General features: G+C 35.9%; 1 protein-coding gene across 2 annotated transcripts in view; it reads left to right on the forward strand.

The window, feature by feature from the left end:
• The window catches only part of Pde1a (phosphodiesterase 1A), a 286,140-nt gene extending 275,587 nt beyond the window's left edge, over positions 1-10,553 (forward strand). For both annotated transcript variants that reach the window (XM_048345137.1, XM_048345138.1), the window contains exons 14-15: positions 6,738-6,854; positions 8,855-10,553. In XM_048345137.1, the coding sequence (XP_048201094.1) occupies positions 6,738-6,811 (74 nt within the window). In that variant the 3' untranslated portion in view covers positions 6,812-6,854; positions 8,855-10,553. The remainder of the gene's footprint in view (positions 1-6,737; positions 6,855-8,854) is intronic.
• Positions 10,554-13,826: the final 3,273 nt, after the last annotated feature.

Genomic DNA, 13,826 nt, shown 5'->3' on the forward strand with positions numbered 1-13,826 from the left:
GTTTTACTCAGGGGAGGGGTTTAGATAATAGTAATGGCAGCAGGAAGGGGAGGAATAACTGCATACCAGCGATAGGCTGATAAGCTGTCCATCACAGTGATGTCACAGAACTTCCTCTATGGGCAGTCATCACATCCCATAAGACCACCCCTTGGGCCTGGCCTGGTGCCATTTTGACACACACACGTGGCTGAGGCAGAAGGCAGGGCTGGTTTGCTACCTCTTCCAGTTCTGGACCCGAAAGGGGGTAGGAGTGAATAACAGCCACGCAGCCTCAAGGCGGGAGAAGAGACAGGCCTCTCAGGACTGCCACTTAAAGGTATAGCCAGAGCCCAACATCATGTCCCAACATGGTTTACATAACATATAAAGCATGCTCTGGGGGCTCCTGTGTGGTCATAGTTAGATTATTATTTCCAACTTCATTAGTCTCTCTATAAAATATTTAATTTCTCACTACTCTCAGGATGCGTATCACAGTGCCTATGATTACCTCTGCAATCAGGGAGAATTATTGATGAATTAAATGTTTTACCTTTACAGTACTATTATATTAAATAAATAATAATACTGTATTAAGACAGGTTTATTTGAAATTACGTGTCTTGCTGGCAAGCTAATACATATATTCTCAGTGAGAATGGGAACTAGAATGTGATTATAAATCTACAAGTAAACACACTGGATGGTTAAAGAAAAATACTTTTGTACATAATAGATTATATAGGTCTCTAGACATTGACACAGGGAGACTGAAGGAAGATATTCTTAGGAGAGGATCACAAAGGCTCAATAGCTATGTGCATATGATCATGGGTAGGGCAAGAGATGAACAAATGCATCAGTAATACTGGACACAGTGTTGGAAATGAACTTTAGAAGCTGTGAGGAAGGGGAGTGGGAAGTAGAAAGAGGGATAAAATGAGGGAGAGGGTAACATTGTCTAAAAAGAAATGTATTCATTTCCCTACTTATGTAACTGTAAGCCCCTTCCCCCCATTCATAAACTATACAGTTAAAAAAAAAGCCACAAGAGCAAGAGAAAAGGTGATGGCATTCAAAAAGAAATGTACTTATTACCTGACTAATGTAACTACAACCCCTCTGTATATCACCTTTATGGTAACAATTTAAAAGAGCAGTATAAGACTTTAATGCATTAATAAAAAAGATGTTAACAAATAGGTTCATATTGTTACTGGAAAATTAAGAGATAAAACTATAAATCTTTCTCACTGAAAAAGGAAACATTTAAAACTAGTGGTAGAATATTAACATATTAAGAGATTAAATTAATGTTATATTATCATGATATTGTTATACATTGTGATCTGTGACTATTCATGTCTAATCAGCTTTTCAGGACTGTGACAAAATGCTCCCAGTAAACCACTAAGGGAGGAAGATTGTATGTTGGCTCCCTCTCAAAGATTTCAGTGCATGATGGGATGTCTCCATTGTGATGGGTCTGTGGTAAGGAAGAACATGGCAGCAGGGGTCTGTGGCAGAAGACAATATGCCCTCATGGAAATAATAGACAGGATCTAAGCATATGATGTATGGGTATATCATAATATTAATTAAATTTTATTTTTACATATTTTAGCTGTTTAAATTGGGTTGATTTATTTAAATGCCATCATTTCTTAGCATTGACATTTTCATTGTCAATAAATATTTACTGAGCAGCTTCTATCTGTTGTAATTTTTTCCTTATACATTGTTATTTATATAAGAATTCCCCGGGGCTGGGGATATAGCCTAGTGGCAAGAGTGCCTGCCTCGGATATACGAGGCCCTAGGTTCGATTCCCCAGCACCACATATACAGAAAACGGCCAGAAGCGGCGCTGTGGCTCAAGTGGCAGAGTGCTAGCCTTGAGCGGGAAGAAGCCAGGGACAGTGCTCAGGCCCTGAGTCCAAGGCCCAGGACTGGCCAAAAAAAAAAAAAAAAAAAAAAAAAAGAATTCCCCTCATGGGATGGAAAAGCATTCCAAAATCCTCTGTGGATACTTGAAAGTACACATTGTCCCTAATCCTAAATATCTTTCCCATATATATTTTTTCTTTGCCACATATATATTATACTGTATATATATATATATATATATAACATAGGTAATATTGAAATCTTGCGTAATACATTCATCAGATATGGAAAATGACAAATTGAACTAGAATTGAGCTCCTTTGAAAGCAGGAAAGAACTCAAATGGAGGAAACTACATTAAACTATTAAAATACGAATCATCTCAAGAATATTATTGAGGAATGTAAGAATCACCAAATGATTCAATAGTAAAAGCAAAATATACTGAGAATTAAGAAAAATGTACCCATTATATTCATTCATATTACTAATTTTACAGCAGTAATTCCTACCAATATGGCTAATCATAAAATTAAGCATGCTCACTTTTTACATCTTGACATTTTGTCTAGTTTGTTAAATAGCCATTTTTTTCAGAACTAAAAACCAAAACATGGAAGCACAAGGTTTCCCATCATATACACCTTTAAGTAAAACCTTGCATGAATGTTGACAGCTCTGATTTGATCAAAGTACCTGGATATTTTTATATTATTACTGGAAGTCTACCTGGATCTATGTTAGAGAGAGCAATTCACATCATGAACTATATATAGCCACAAACTCTTCAATTGACTTGGCTCAAGTGGTATGGAATAGCTTCATCAATGCTACCTCAGCATCTTTCTGTTGTCACATGTCAATTTAAATACCATGTTGTGGCTTTTCTCTTTTGCTGAGATGATGTGGGTGGTAGGTGCCTGCTGCAGTTGCTGCAGTCACTGCCTGCCAGCGGCTTGAGGGGCAGGGGGAGACGTAGTCACGGAGACGAGGAGGCCGGGCGAGACAGACTCCCGAGACCAGACTCAAGGTGCAGATCTAGTTTATTGTGCAGTTTCAAAGCCTATATAGGCAAATCACCCAGTGTATGATGTAATCAACAGCCAATAGGTAACAAACACCTGTACTTAGTGACTCTTGAATAGAGACTTCCCATAAGGTTCAGGCCTAGGGCGGAGCCAACTCATGCCTTAATGCCCATTGGGTTTGCCCAAAAGCATGTAGTGACTCTGCTGTTTGCAGCAGAGTTCCGAGCATACATGGCTCCCTGGAGCGTTCCCCACAGGTGCCAATAAATTTTCTTTGAGAAACTAATCATGCATTTAGTCGTTTCTTCAATAAAGCTACCTATGTTCATACTGGACATTCTTTTCTATATTGTCTTTTAAGGAATTTGAATGATGGCTTCTGTAAAAATGCTTATAAGTATTGTTATATGTGATAATGGTATTAGAGTGATAATTACCTTTAAATAGTTATACAAATGAGTTTGAATCCAACATGTTGATTTATGCATATAATGTATCTTGATCAATGTCACCCCTTCCATCATTCTCACCCTCATCTATATTAACCCTACCATCTCCTCAAGTTACCTATTTCCATTTGTATGTATGTACACTAAGCATTATGACTCCGTTTGCCCACTATTCCTATATTTATCTGCCTCCTGCCATTAGCCCCTACCCTTCTCAGACAAAACATGTTTCAATTTCCTGGTATTCATTTTGTTAAACAGTCTCTTATTTGTTCAAAGGGAGTACACCATGCAAACCCACACCTTTATATACCATATTTTAGACAGTTGGATTGTGTGTGTATACATACGACCCTGTATGTGGTTCCATATATGCTTGTATTTTAAGTCTAACTTTAGACATAATATGAGAGAAAACATATGCTCTTTGTCTTTCTGAGCCTGACTTACTCCACTCAACCTGCATTTTTCCAGATACATACATTTCCCTGTGAATACTATAGCATAGTATTATTCCTCCTGAAAGATGAATAAAATTCCATTGTATGTATATGTCACCTTTTCCCCCCTCAAATCTACTTATTACTTGTCGGCCATCAGGGTTGTTCTATGATTTGGCCAGTATAAATAGTGCTGCAATAAACATGCATATACAGGTAGCTTTTTTTTAAATCTTGACTTTCAGTCTTTTATATGACTGTCCCAAATAGTTCTATTTTAAGCTTTTTGAGGAATATATTGCTTTCCATTGTGATTTGGAACACATACATACAAATCCTCTTCACCATTTGTGTGATTTCTGTTCTTGATGATGGCCATTTTAACTAAAGTGACATTCAACATCAATGATGTTTTTCCTTGCTTGCTTTCATAGCCAGGAATATTGAACTTTTCTTCATATATTTTTGGCCAATATTTACTTTTTCTGTCTACTTAGTGTCTACTTAGCTCATTTGCCCATTTGTTCAATTGTTTATTGAATCTTTGGGGATGTATTTTTGAGCTCCTGTATATTCTGGTTATTGGGCGCTTGTCCAATAGATAGCTGGCAAAGAACTCCATTCCGTAGGTTTCACTTTTATCTTAGCAAATATATCATTCACTGCGCAGAACCTTTAAGCTTATACCATTCCATTTATTAATAATCTGACTTGTTTGCTGAGACCTTGGAAGTCTACCCCAGTAGTTCCTGCCTGTGTTAATAATATCTAATGTTTCTCCTAATCCTTCCTGTAGGATTTTCATTTTTATTGAAGTCTTTGATCTGTTCTGAAATTACATTAGTACAAGGTGACTGACAGGAACCCAGTTTACTCTTCTGCCTATGGATGTCCAGTTTTCCCAACATCATTTGGTGAAAATGCTGTCATTTGCCCAAATTATACTTGATAAATCTAGGTGTGTGGTTCCTTTCTGGGTTTGTTCCAATGGTTTTCAGGTCTGTATTTTAGGTTTCTAATTGTGTGTGTGTGTGTGTGTGTGTGTGTGTGTGTGTGTGCGCACAATAGCAAGCTATTTTGTTATTATAGCTCTGTAGTAAATTTTTGTTCATATTAATTTTTTTCTTATTTATTGTCAAAGTGATGTACAGAGAGGTTACTGTTTCATACCTTAGGTCTTGGGTACCTTTCTTGTATTGTTTGTTACCTTCTCCCGCATTCCCCCCTCTCTCCTCCCTCCTTTCTCTCTCCCCCCATGAGTTGTTCAGTTGGTTTACACCAAATGTTTTTGCAAGTATTGCTTTTGGAGTCATTTGTCTTTTTATCCTTTGTCTCTCGATTTTGATATTCCCTTTCACTTCCCTAGTTCTAATACCAGTATATACAGTAAATTTTGATATCTGAAACTGTGAAAAAGTTAGCACTGCTGGTTTTTTGTTTGTTTGTTTGTTTTGCTGAGACTTGCTTTGTTTTTCAAGGCCTTTTGTAATTTGATATGAATTTTTGGATTGCTTTCACTATCTCTGAATCTGGGACTTCGGTGGGTATTTCATTGAGTTTGCAGATTGCCATTGACTCTATGGCCATTTCCACAATACTAATTTTGCCAATCCATGTGCATGGGAGCTCTTTTCCCCCTTGGTGTCTTCTTCAATCTCTTTCAAAGTTTTATAGTTTTTGTTATAGAGACCCTTCGATTCCTTGGTTATGCTTATTCTGACACATTTTATTTGTTTATTATCTAAGAATGATCAGAAAATTATGGGACTACCTGATGTTTTATTGCTAAAACAGATGTTTACCTCACCAAGTATATTTTGTGATTTTAATTTTATTTTATTTGTGCTGGTCCTGAGGTTTGAACTTAGGGCCTGGGAGCTGTTCCTGTACTTTTATGCTCAAGGCTACTGCTCTACCACTTGAGCTACAGATCTACTTCTGGCTTTTTGCTGTTTAATCAAGACTTTCGTGCCCAGATTGCAATTCAAACTGTAATTCTCAGATCTCAGCCTCCTGGGCAGACAGGATTACAGGCATGAGCTACAAGGTCCTGGACTCATCAAGTACATTTTTAAAAGACAACAGGAGAGAATGTAATAATAATAAATATTACAAATAACATTTGTTTTGTGATTTTTTCCCTATAAATTATATATGTTCCCTAATTATAAAACTTAATTAAAAACTGCCTTCAACTAGTTTTCACAATCTCACAACACATGTTGGAATAATTGTCTGAGAGTTAACTGGTGAAAAGAATAATTGCTAAAATATTCTCAATCAAATCGCAAACATAAAAGCCTTCTGTCATATACAAATAATTTTTACATTAGTAAGTTATCTTATGGTAATTAGCTCAACAATTTAATTTCTGATTAATTTGTTAAATTTGTCTCTTCTGTAATAAATCACTTCTGAACATTTTACTTCATTATTTCATTTTTGAAAAATCCTCTACAACTTTATAATTCTTTTTGCTCAATCTTCTACAGTTTCTCAAGAAGTGCTATAATATTTTCTGTGCTATTGCGTACTATTCTTTAAGACTTATATAGAACTAGAGTGGCACTAAGATAATAAATTTTATTAGTTTCTTATAGCAGATTGTTTAATTTGAAATATTTCTAATCTCTTCTCATTTGTTTTATATTCACTGGAACTCATCAGTTGTAAAGTTACTGATCACTGGAGCTTTTTAAATAATTCATCTCTATTAACAACATTGAGGAAAACTCAGAATAATTTTACATGTGATTTAGTAGACATTTAAATGTATCTATGTAATTTATTTCCATAGTCCTAGAATAAATTATAATTCCAAATGATAAATGATCACCGGAAAATTATTTGTTATCCAGTCTTCAACATTTTACCAATTGGTATATTTCCCAACCTCATTTGAATCATGTTCAAAGGCTGATTTTGTTATGTCTGTTTTATTTTATTTTTAGGTGAATCTGATCTTCATAAGAACTCAGAAGATTCAGTAAATGCTGAAAAAAAGCAAGCCGACACACACCCATAGATATTGAGCATCTTAAAAGCTTCTGTCATTTTAAATGAGAAAGGTAACCTGATTTATTACTTTGAAAACAAACCCAATTTCTACAATGAGTTGTTGTTAGAGTATCCTTAAAAGTGAAATTATCTTATTTAAATGCCCTCCTAGATTGTGTGTGTGTGTGTGTGTGTGTGTGTGTGTGTGTGTGTGTGTGTGTGTGTGTAGGGGGCTGTATGTGCCAGTTTTGGGACTTGAATTCAGGGCTGAGTTGCTGTCACTTTTTTTTTTTCCATCAAGATTGTGTTCTACCACTTGAACCAGACCCCCCACTTCTAGCAATTTTTTTTTCTGGTTAATAGACTTTCCTGCCTCTGCTGGCTTTGAATCATGATCTTCAGATCTCAGCCTCCTGAGTAACTAATATTACAGATGGAAACCACCAGCACCCAATGTTAGATTTTTTTTTCTTAAGATTTTTTATCTTTGATCATCTACCATAAAACATTATCAGGTACATTTTAAAGATCAATAAAATTGTATTTACTGAAGCTAATATTTTAATGTTTTAAAGATATTAAGCTCTTCTATACAGGTAGGTTTATTTCTTTTTCTTTTCCATGCAGAAAATATAAATGTTTTACACTAGTTTTTGTGTTTCATGCTGGCAATATGAATACATATGCCTGCTGATATACTGTACACAGCATGTGACACAAAACAAATACATATTAACTACAACCGGTAAACATGTGTGTTATAGGTTCAGTTTCTCAGACTTGCCTTCAGTCTATCAAATTACTAACTCTGAGAATGATGCCTTGGAATTCTGAATTTTAATATGTTAATATTTATGTCCATTAAAATTGCATAACACTGTCTTGGGCCTAACAAAGAGGCAGCTAGAAATGAAAGGTGTACATGCTCAGTCAGGATTTCGTCACATCTACTAAAAACAATAACAGGTAAGAACCAAAATCCACGTTCTCCATTAAACCTTGATGCTGGGATGGCAATGCAGACAAGGTAAGATGCTGAGGGCACCAAACCAGGCTTTTGCAGCATTACCATCCTCTTTCCAACTTTGGACATGAAAGAGTTCAAGTGTGATATGCGTTTGAGATAATTCTTTCTGCAGTATTCTTGACTTACAAGGACACGTGGAAGACTGTAACTATGGTAAACATCTTATATGTGTTATTGCAGTCCTTCCAACCATTTCATGTCCAGTGGTTTTGATTTCTGTTTTATATATGAAGCTTGGAAAGAAATCAAGCCATAAAATGATTCTTCAGCAACTAACACTCATGTCCAATTTATTAATTATAACACAGTCTCATATTTACTCTTCAAATTGTCCATCTAGAGTATCTATTTATAATGTTTGAAAATTCAGTCCTCTCAAAAGACTCCTTAGGTGCTTGGCCCACAGGATAAGCCCTTGAAGTATATTTTAGAGAAAGCAAATATGTAAGAAAATAAATCATTAAAAAACCAAGCAAACCTAAATTAAGCATGATTCTTTCCTAAAGGAGTATCCAAGCCAGAATATTCCATACTTAAATGAACAAATATCACCTAGAGTAACATTTTATTCTTTTCTCCTTCCTTCTTCTTTCTCCCTTCCCTTCCCTTCCCTTCCCTTCCTTCCTTCCTTCCTTCCTTCCTTCCTTCCTTCCTTCCTTCCTTCCTTCCTTCCTTCCTTCCTTCCTTCTTCCTCCCTCTCTCTCTCTTTCTTCTTCCTTTCTTCACGATTGCCCTAAGTATTGAAATCAGGGCCTGAACACTGTCCCTGAGTTTCTTTTGCTCAAGGGTAGAACTCTACCACTTGAGCCACAGTGTCACTTTCAGCTTTTAGGATAGTCTTGTGGATGTTGAAGTCTGACAGACTTTCCTGTTGGTGATGGCTTCAAACCATAAACATTTCAAGAATATGAAACATGGTGATTTCCATGGTCACTTTATTGTCCCATAGATATCTTAAATTTGCTTCTGTTACTTAATTGAAAATTTGAATCCTCTCACCACCATCAACCCCAGTCCCTTCTCTGATGTTCCTTTTTATTTCAGGATAATTAAAGCAGCATGAAAAACAGTGAAACCCTCGACTTTCCACAAAAACTGCATTCTTCTCTTTCAAACATACAATTGACTCAGACTGTTTCAAGGAATAAGAACATAAAATTGAAGTTAGTAACTGGTCAAATCAGTTCAAAGCGTGAATGGAGATTTGGCCAGCACTCCTACCATTGTTTTTCTCCATAATTTAGCCTTCTTCCGCAATGCCAGAGAAGTTTTTAAAACAAAAGTTGAAAGTTTCAAAGCTTTCATCACTTTTAACCTGTCACAGTGACTATATAATACATATACAGATGGGACAGTTTAAAATGTACTTCTGATACTGTCCTGCTTAGAATGCTGTAACGATTAAATTTTGGAGGTCTTCAGTGAAAGATAAGCAGAAAAAAATAGGACAGTTTTGTTTTTTTTTTGCAAGATTGGGAAATAGGCTATTAAGAGTGTTTTTGTTTTGAATGCACGGGAACAAAGTGAGAGTTGGGGATGTATTTGATATTGCAAGGCAACAGTGATGCATCAGAGCTGTGGCTTGGCAACTCAATGGACACTTTATTGTACTTCTCGAGCTGGGAAGCAGCCCCGTGACATTTCTCTGTGACCTTCTCCTGAGACCTTCCCCTGCAACCAGCCTGTGTCTGTCCTGGGCTTCCATCACCTATATGGATGTGGTCACAGTACAAGCCACATAATCATCAGTTCACAATAAAAAGGAGCATCAGCCATTTTTTGAGACAGTGACACTAATGGGAAAATGGAATTTATTTGGGGTGCTGATCCCATTATGATGCAAAAAATTATATATTACAGGACAAGGGATAAAAAAATGAAGTGTGTGTGTGTGTGTGTGCGTGTGTGCGTGTGCGTGCATGTACATTCAAAAATGTTTGTGGAGATGGAAGCCAATACTTTTCTGTCAAGGGAATTATTATTTGATGTGAGTTTTTAATTGTACTAACATAAACAAAGTGCAGCCTTCAGAGGTCCTGCTTCTTTGTCATTTTTTTGCCTGAGCATGTGCTAAACATTTCCCTTGCCCAAACTGAAGAACTACCTGTACTTCTTTAGCTGACAAGAAAAAAAAAAGTACAAATGGTTTGGTAGGTTTTCAATATACAATCAGATAATTCTGAACTTAAGTGCATTTGTTCTTATGAAAAGTGGGCCTTGCTTGGGTAGAAGAAACAGAGCAGTCATCAGTTCAATGATAGAAAGAGGAAGGAGGCTCCACCATCCCTAATGATTTGCCTCTTATACTGCCTTCCTTCCCAGGTTCCATGATGCTAAGCAATATTTTAGTGACAGATAAAATCAGAAGCTTTTAAGCCTGAGTGGTGAGATTTTTTTCATGTGTAAGCCATATTCAGGTATGCATATGTAAGTATGCATCATTGTAATTTAAGATACATTTTGTGTGTACACTGTAAAAATGCTTTTAAATGTTCTGTGAATAAAATCCTTAGCTTTAGTTGCATTTGAATCTTGTGCAGAGCACAGCTAAGTAATTGAACTGTATCATAGACATTACAATGCAATTGGTATTTTAAGTGTAAGTGGTAAAGATTGATCTATTACAATGTGATGGAAAAAATTTATAGAAATATATAACATGGTATCTTTTTGTCCTTTTAAAATGGACTTTTTATTTCTATATTTATGGAGAAACTGTAACTACTGCCTTTGGTGTCTTTTTTTAAAAAACAAGCTATTCACCATCTAGAAAATGTTCCACATTTAAAACAGAATGTATCTTGGAAGTCTGATTCCTTTTGCTGTTTGAGCCAGTGGTCTTTCTGTGAATCTGTACACACGCTTGAGGGAGTAGTGTATTGGAACATGACTTCTCAAATGGCATAGAAACACATTCACTTTGTTCTTATGAATACTTTACGATCTCTGTATTTCGTTATAAAAATATAAAGGAATACAAGAATTCATTTATCCCTACCATGGGGCTTTTGTCTAATTTTCTGGTTTTGTGACAGACAGAGCACAATAACTGAACATGTAGAAGTGTGGAAAAGACCTCACTTCTTCAGTTGTCATTCAGCTTACACACAGATTAGGTTCCTGATTCCCTTCTCCTTTCTTTCTGTCATCCACATTACCTACTCTTCTTTTTCTTCCTCCTCCTCCTCCTCCTCCTCCTCCTCCTCCTCCTCCTCCTCCTCCTCCTCCTCCTCCTCCTCCTCCTCCTCCTCTTCCTCGTCCTCCTCCTCCTCCTCCTCCTCTCCTTCTTCCATATTCTATCATTACTTTTCTCTGTAAAGACATCTATTCTTTGACACTTATTAGCAAGAAATCAGACTGGACATTGCTTGTGCAGAGGGCTTCTGCAGTCACCAATGTTCAGTTGTTCTCAAGAGAGAGCTGAAGGCAGACACAGGCTGGTTTACCTTACGACTCCTACTTTGCAATTCCATCCACAGCTACCAAATATATATATCTTGCAAGCTCCTTTGCTTTTTCCTTTAATCAGAACCTCTTTTATTTAATTTTTAACATGATTACAATTCTTGTGTTTTTATTTTGCTGTAATTTTCTTATGCTGTAATTCTCAGTATTTCCTATTCTATATGATTGCTAAATAAATAATTTGATGGAAAAGATCATGGTTTATTTGGTATTTCATATCATTTATTTTGTTGGGATGTTGGGAAGTTGGAGTAAAAAAGGAGAAAGTCTAAAAATAAAACAAATGCATTTTGACAGAGGTAATTTTACTGTATGAAATATAACTTAGGTATTTATTATTATACAACTTTCTTGCCTGGAAAAATGGTCTAAATAAGTATGGAAATTTGAGACTTTTCATCTAGAAACTTCATGTCCATTTTTATATAAGTACATGGAATATAGTGACTATGTTTTCCCATCCTTCTTTAATCCATTCATCTTTCCCCTTTCTTCCTCACCTCCTCTCATCCTTGGCAAAAACATGCTTCAGTTTCCTGGTATTCATTTTGCTAAATTATCCATTAGTTGTTCAGAGGAATTATGCCATTAGACATCTCTCCTGTGTCTATTACCTTTACTGAATGCAAACTCATAGCATTCAATTTTACTCCAGGCAAAAAGCAGAGCCAGTACCCTGGCAATAGGACAGTGTTGTCCTTTGTTTTCTTGTTTCCTGAGAAACTGTTATGCTAATGAGGAAAAGCCAATAACATATGAAAAACTTCTGGAAGATAACTAATAGCAGGCAGTCAATGTTACCATACATCTGGGAAGAAAAATTTAGGATGACAAAGTCATAGCTAGGAAAAATTTATATAATGCAAAGCCATAGCTAGGAAAATTTTATATAATGAGCCCGAATCTTTTTTTTTCCCCAGTCAGGAATTTTCCCATGGACACTATTCTATGAATAAGTTATCTTTTTAAAAATACATAAAGAACATCGCCAGAATAAAACATATTTTTTCCCCAAATCTTTGGCTTTTGGATGTTTCTCCTTTAGACTCATTTAGCAAGTCATCACTCCTAAATTACCAAATATACAAAGGAAGTATATTCATTTTCTTATGTACTTACCCAGGAAAATATTGGGGTTCATTTCTTAAAACCCATTTTCTCAAAAATATTAGTCACACTTAAAAAGTAATGAAAAAAGGAGTTAATTTAGAAATAAACTACTTGGGTATTAAACATGTGTGAATTTTACTTTGTGTGTGATTGCTTGAGTGAATGTATGTGTGCATGCATGTGTCTACATGTATGATCATTTACATACAGACATGGGTGTATGTGTGGCATGTGCATATTCATGCGTATATTTGTGTATATACAGGCTATGCATCTATGCTGTGTGCCTCTGTGTTTACATGCATGTCTGTGCATAAAACTTGATGGTTTCAGAAGAAATGAAATTTGAGATTTCAAATTCCCAAACTCTTTGTTTTCTAACTCCTACTCCAACTAATTAAAACCACTTTGTACCTACACTATCTCTGTAATCTTATCTGAGTATATTAGAAACCGTGTTTACTGGTATTGGAAGTAGGAAATTCAAAGGGAATACCAAATTTGAGAGGCACAGGGTAAAAAAAGACAAACAACTACAAAAGCAATGCTTGCAAACTGTTTGGTGTAAGTGAACTGAACACCTCCGGGGGGGGGGGGGAGGGAAAGAGGGGGAGGGAGGGGGGTATGAGGGACAAGGTAACAAACAGTACAAGAAATGTATCCAATGCCTAACTATGAAACTGTAACCTCTCTGTACATCAGTTTGACAATAAAAATTTTGAAAAAAAATAAAACCACTATTTTCCTCTGATAGCATCAAATACAGCAATAGCATCTTTCTGATAGTAGTTTTTATATCTGTTTATGACATTAACGTACATGCAATCTCTTCATTTTACACTAATTCCAATTCTTTGATGATTTAACTGCTTCATCAATTGAAATAGTGTACTTCACTTACCTGCAAGTTAAACATTCCATGAAGACAAGGATATATATCTTCACAGTTGCTTCTCCTATAGATTAACACATCTTTCATGCAATGTATCCTGACTAAATTTCATATCCTGACCAAAATTTCATTCTGGATACACACGCACACACACACACACACACACACACACACACACACGTATATATGCATGTGTGAGTGTCTCAAGTACATACAAGTCTGCTAAGTTCCTTGTCAGTAAAAACTTATTTAATTGTCCTATTAACCTTAACAGGTAAATATTATTGCAGTAATTTTACAAATGAGAAACACAGAAATATGAAGCAAGATGTTTAATGCTTTCCTTTCTGGAAGATCCCAAATTTTTCTGTAAAGTGTCAGAGAATAAGTATCTCAGACTTTGCAGCTCATATACCATTACACATTTCTCCTGCTCTTCCTTACCTTCTCCTTTTCATTTACTTTTGATTCCTCTTTTATAATCCCTCAACATAGTAAAACTCATTCAGGTCCGGGAGAGCTCACAAAAACAGGGCATGAGGAAGTTGG

This window comes from Perognathus longimembris, chromosome 4 (assembly GCF_023159225.1).
Source record: "Perognathus longimembris pacificus isolate PPM17 chromosome 4, ASM2315922v1, whole genome shotgun sequence".
In the NCBI taxonomy this organism is placed as follows: domain Eukaryota; kingdom Metazoa; phylum Chordata; class Mammalia; order Rodentia; family Heteromyidae; genus Perognathus; species Perognathus longimembris.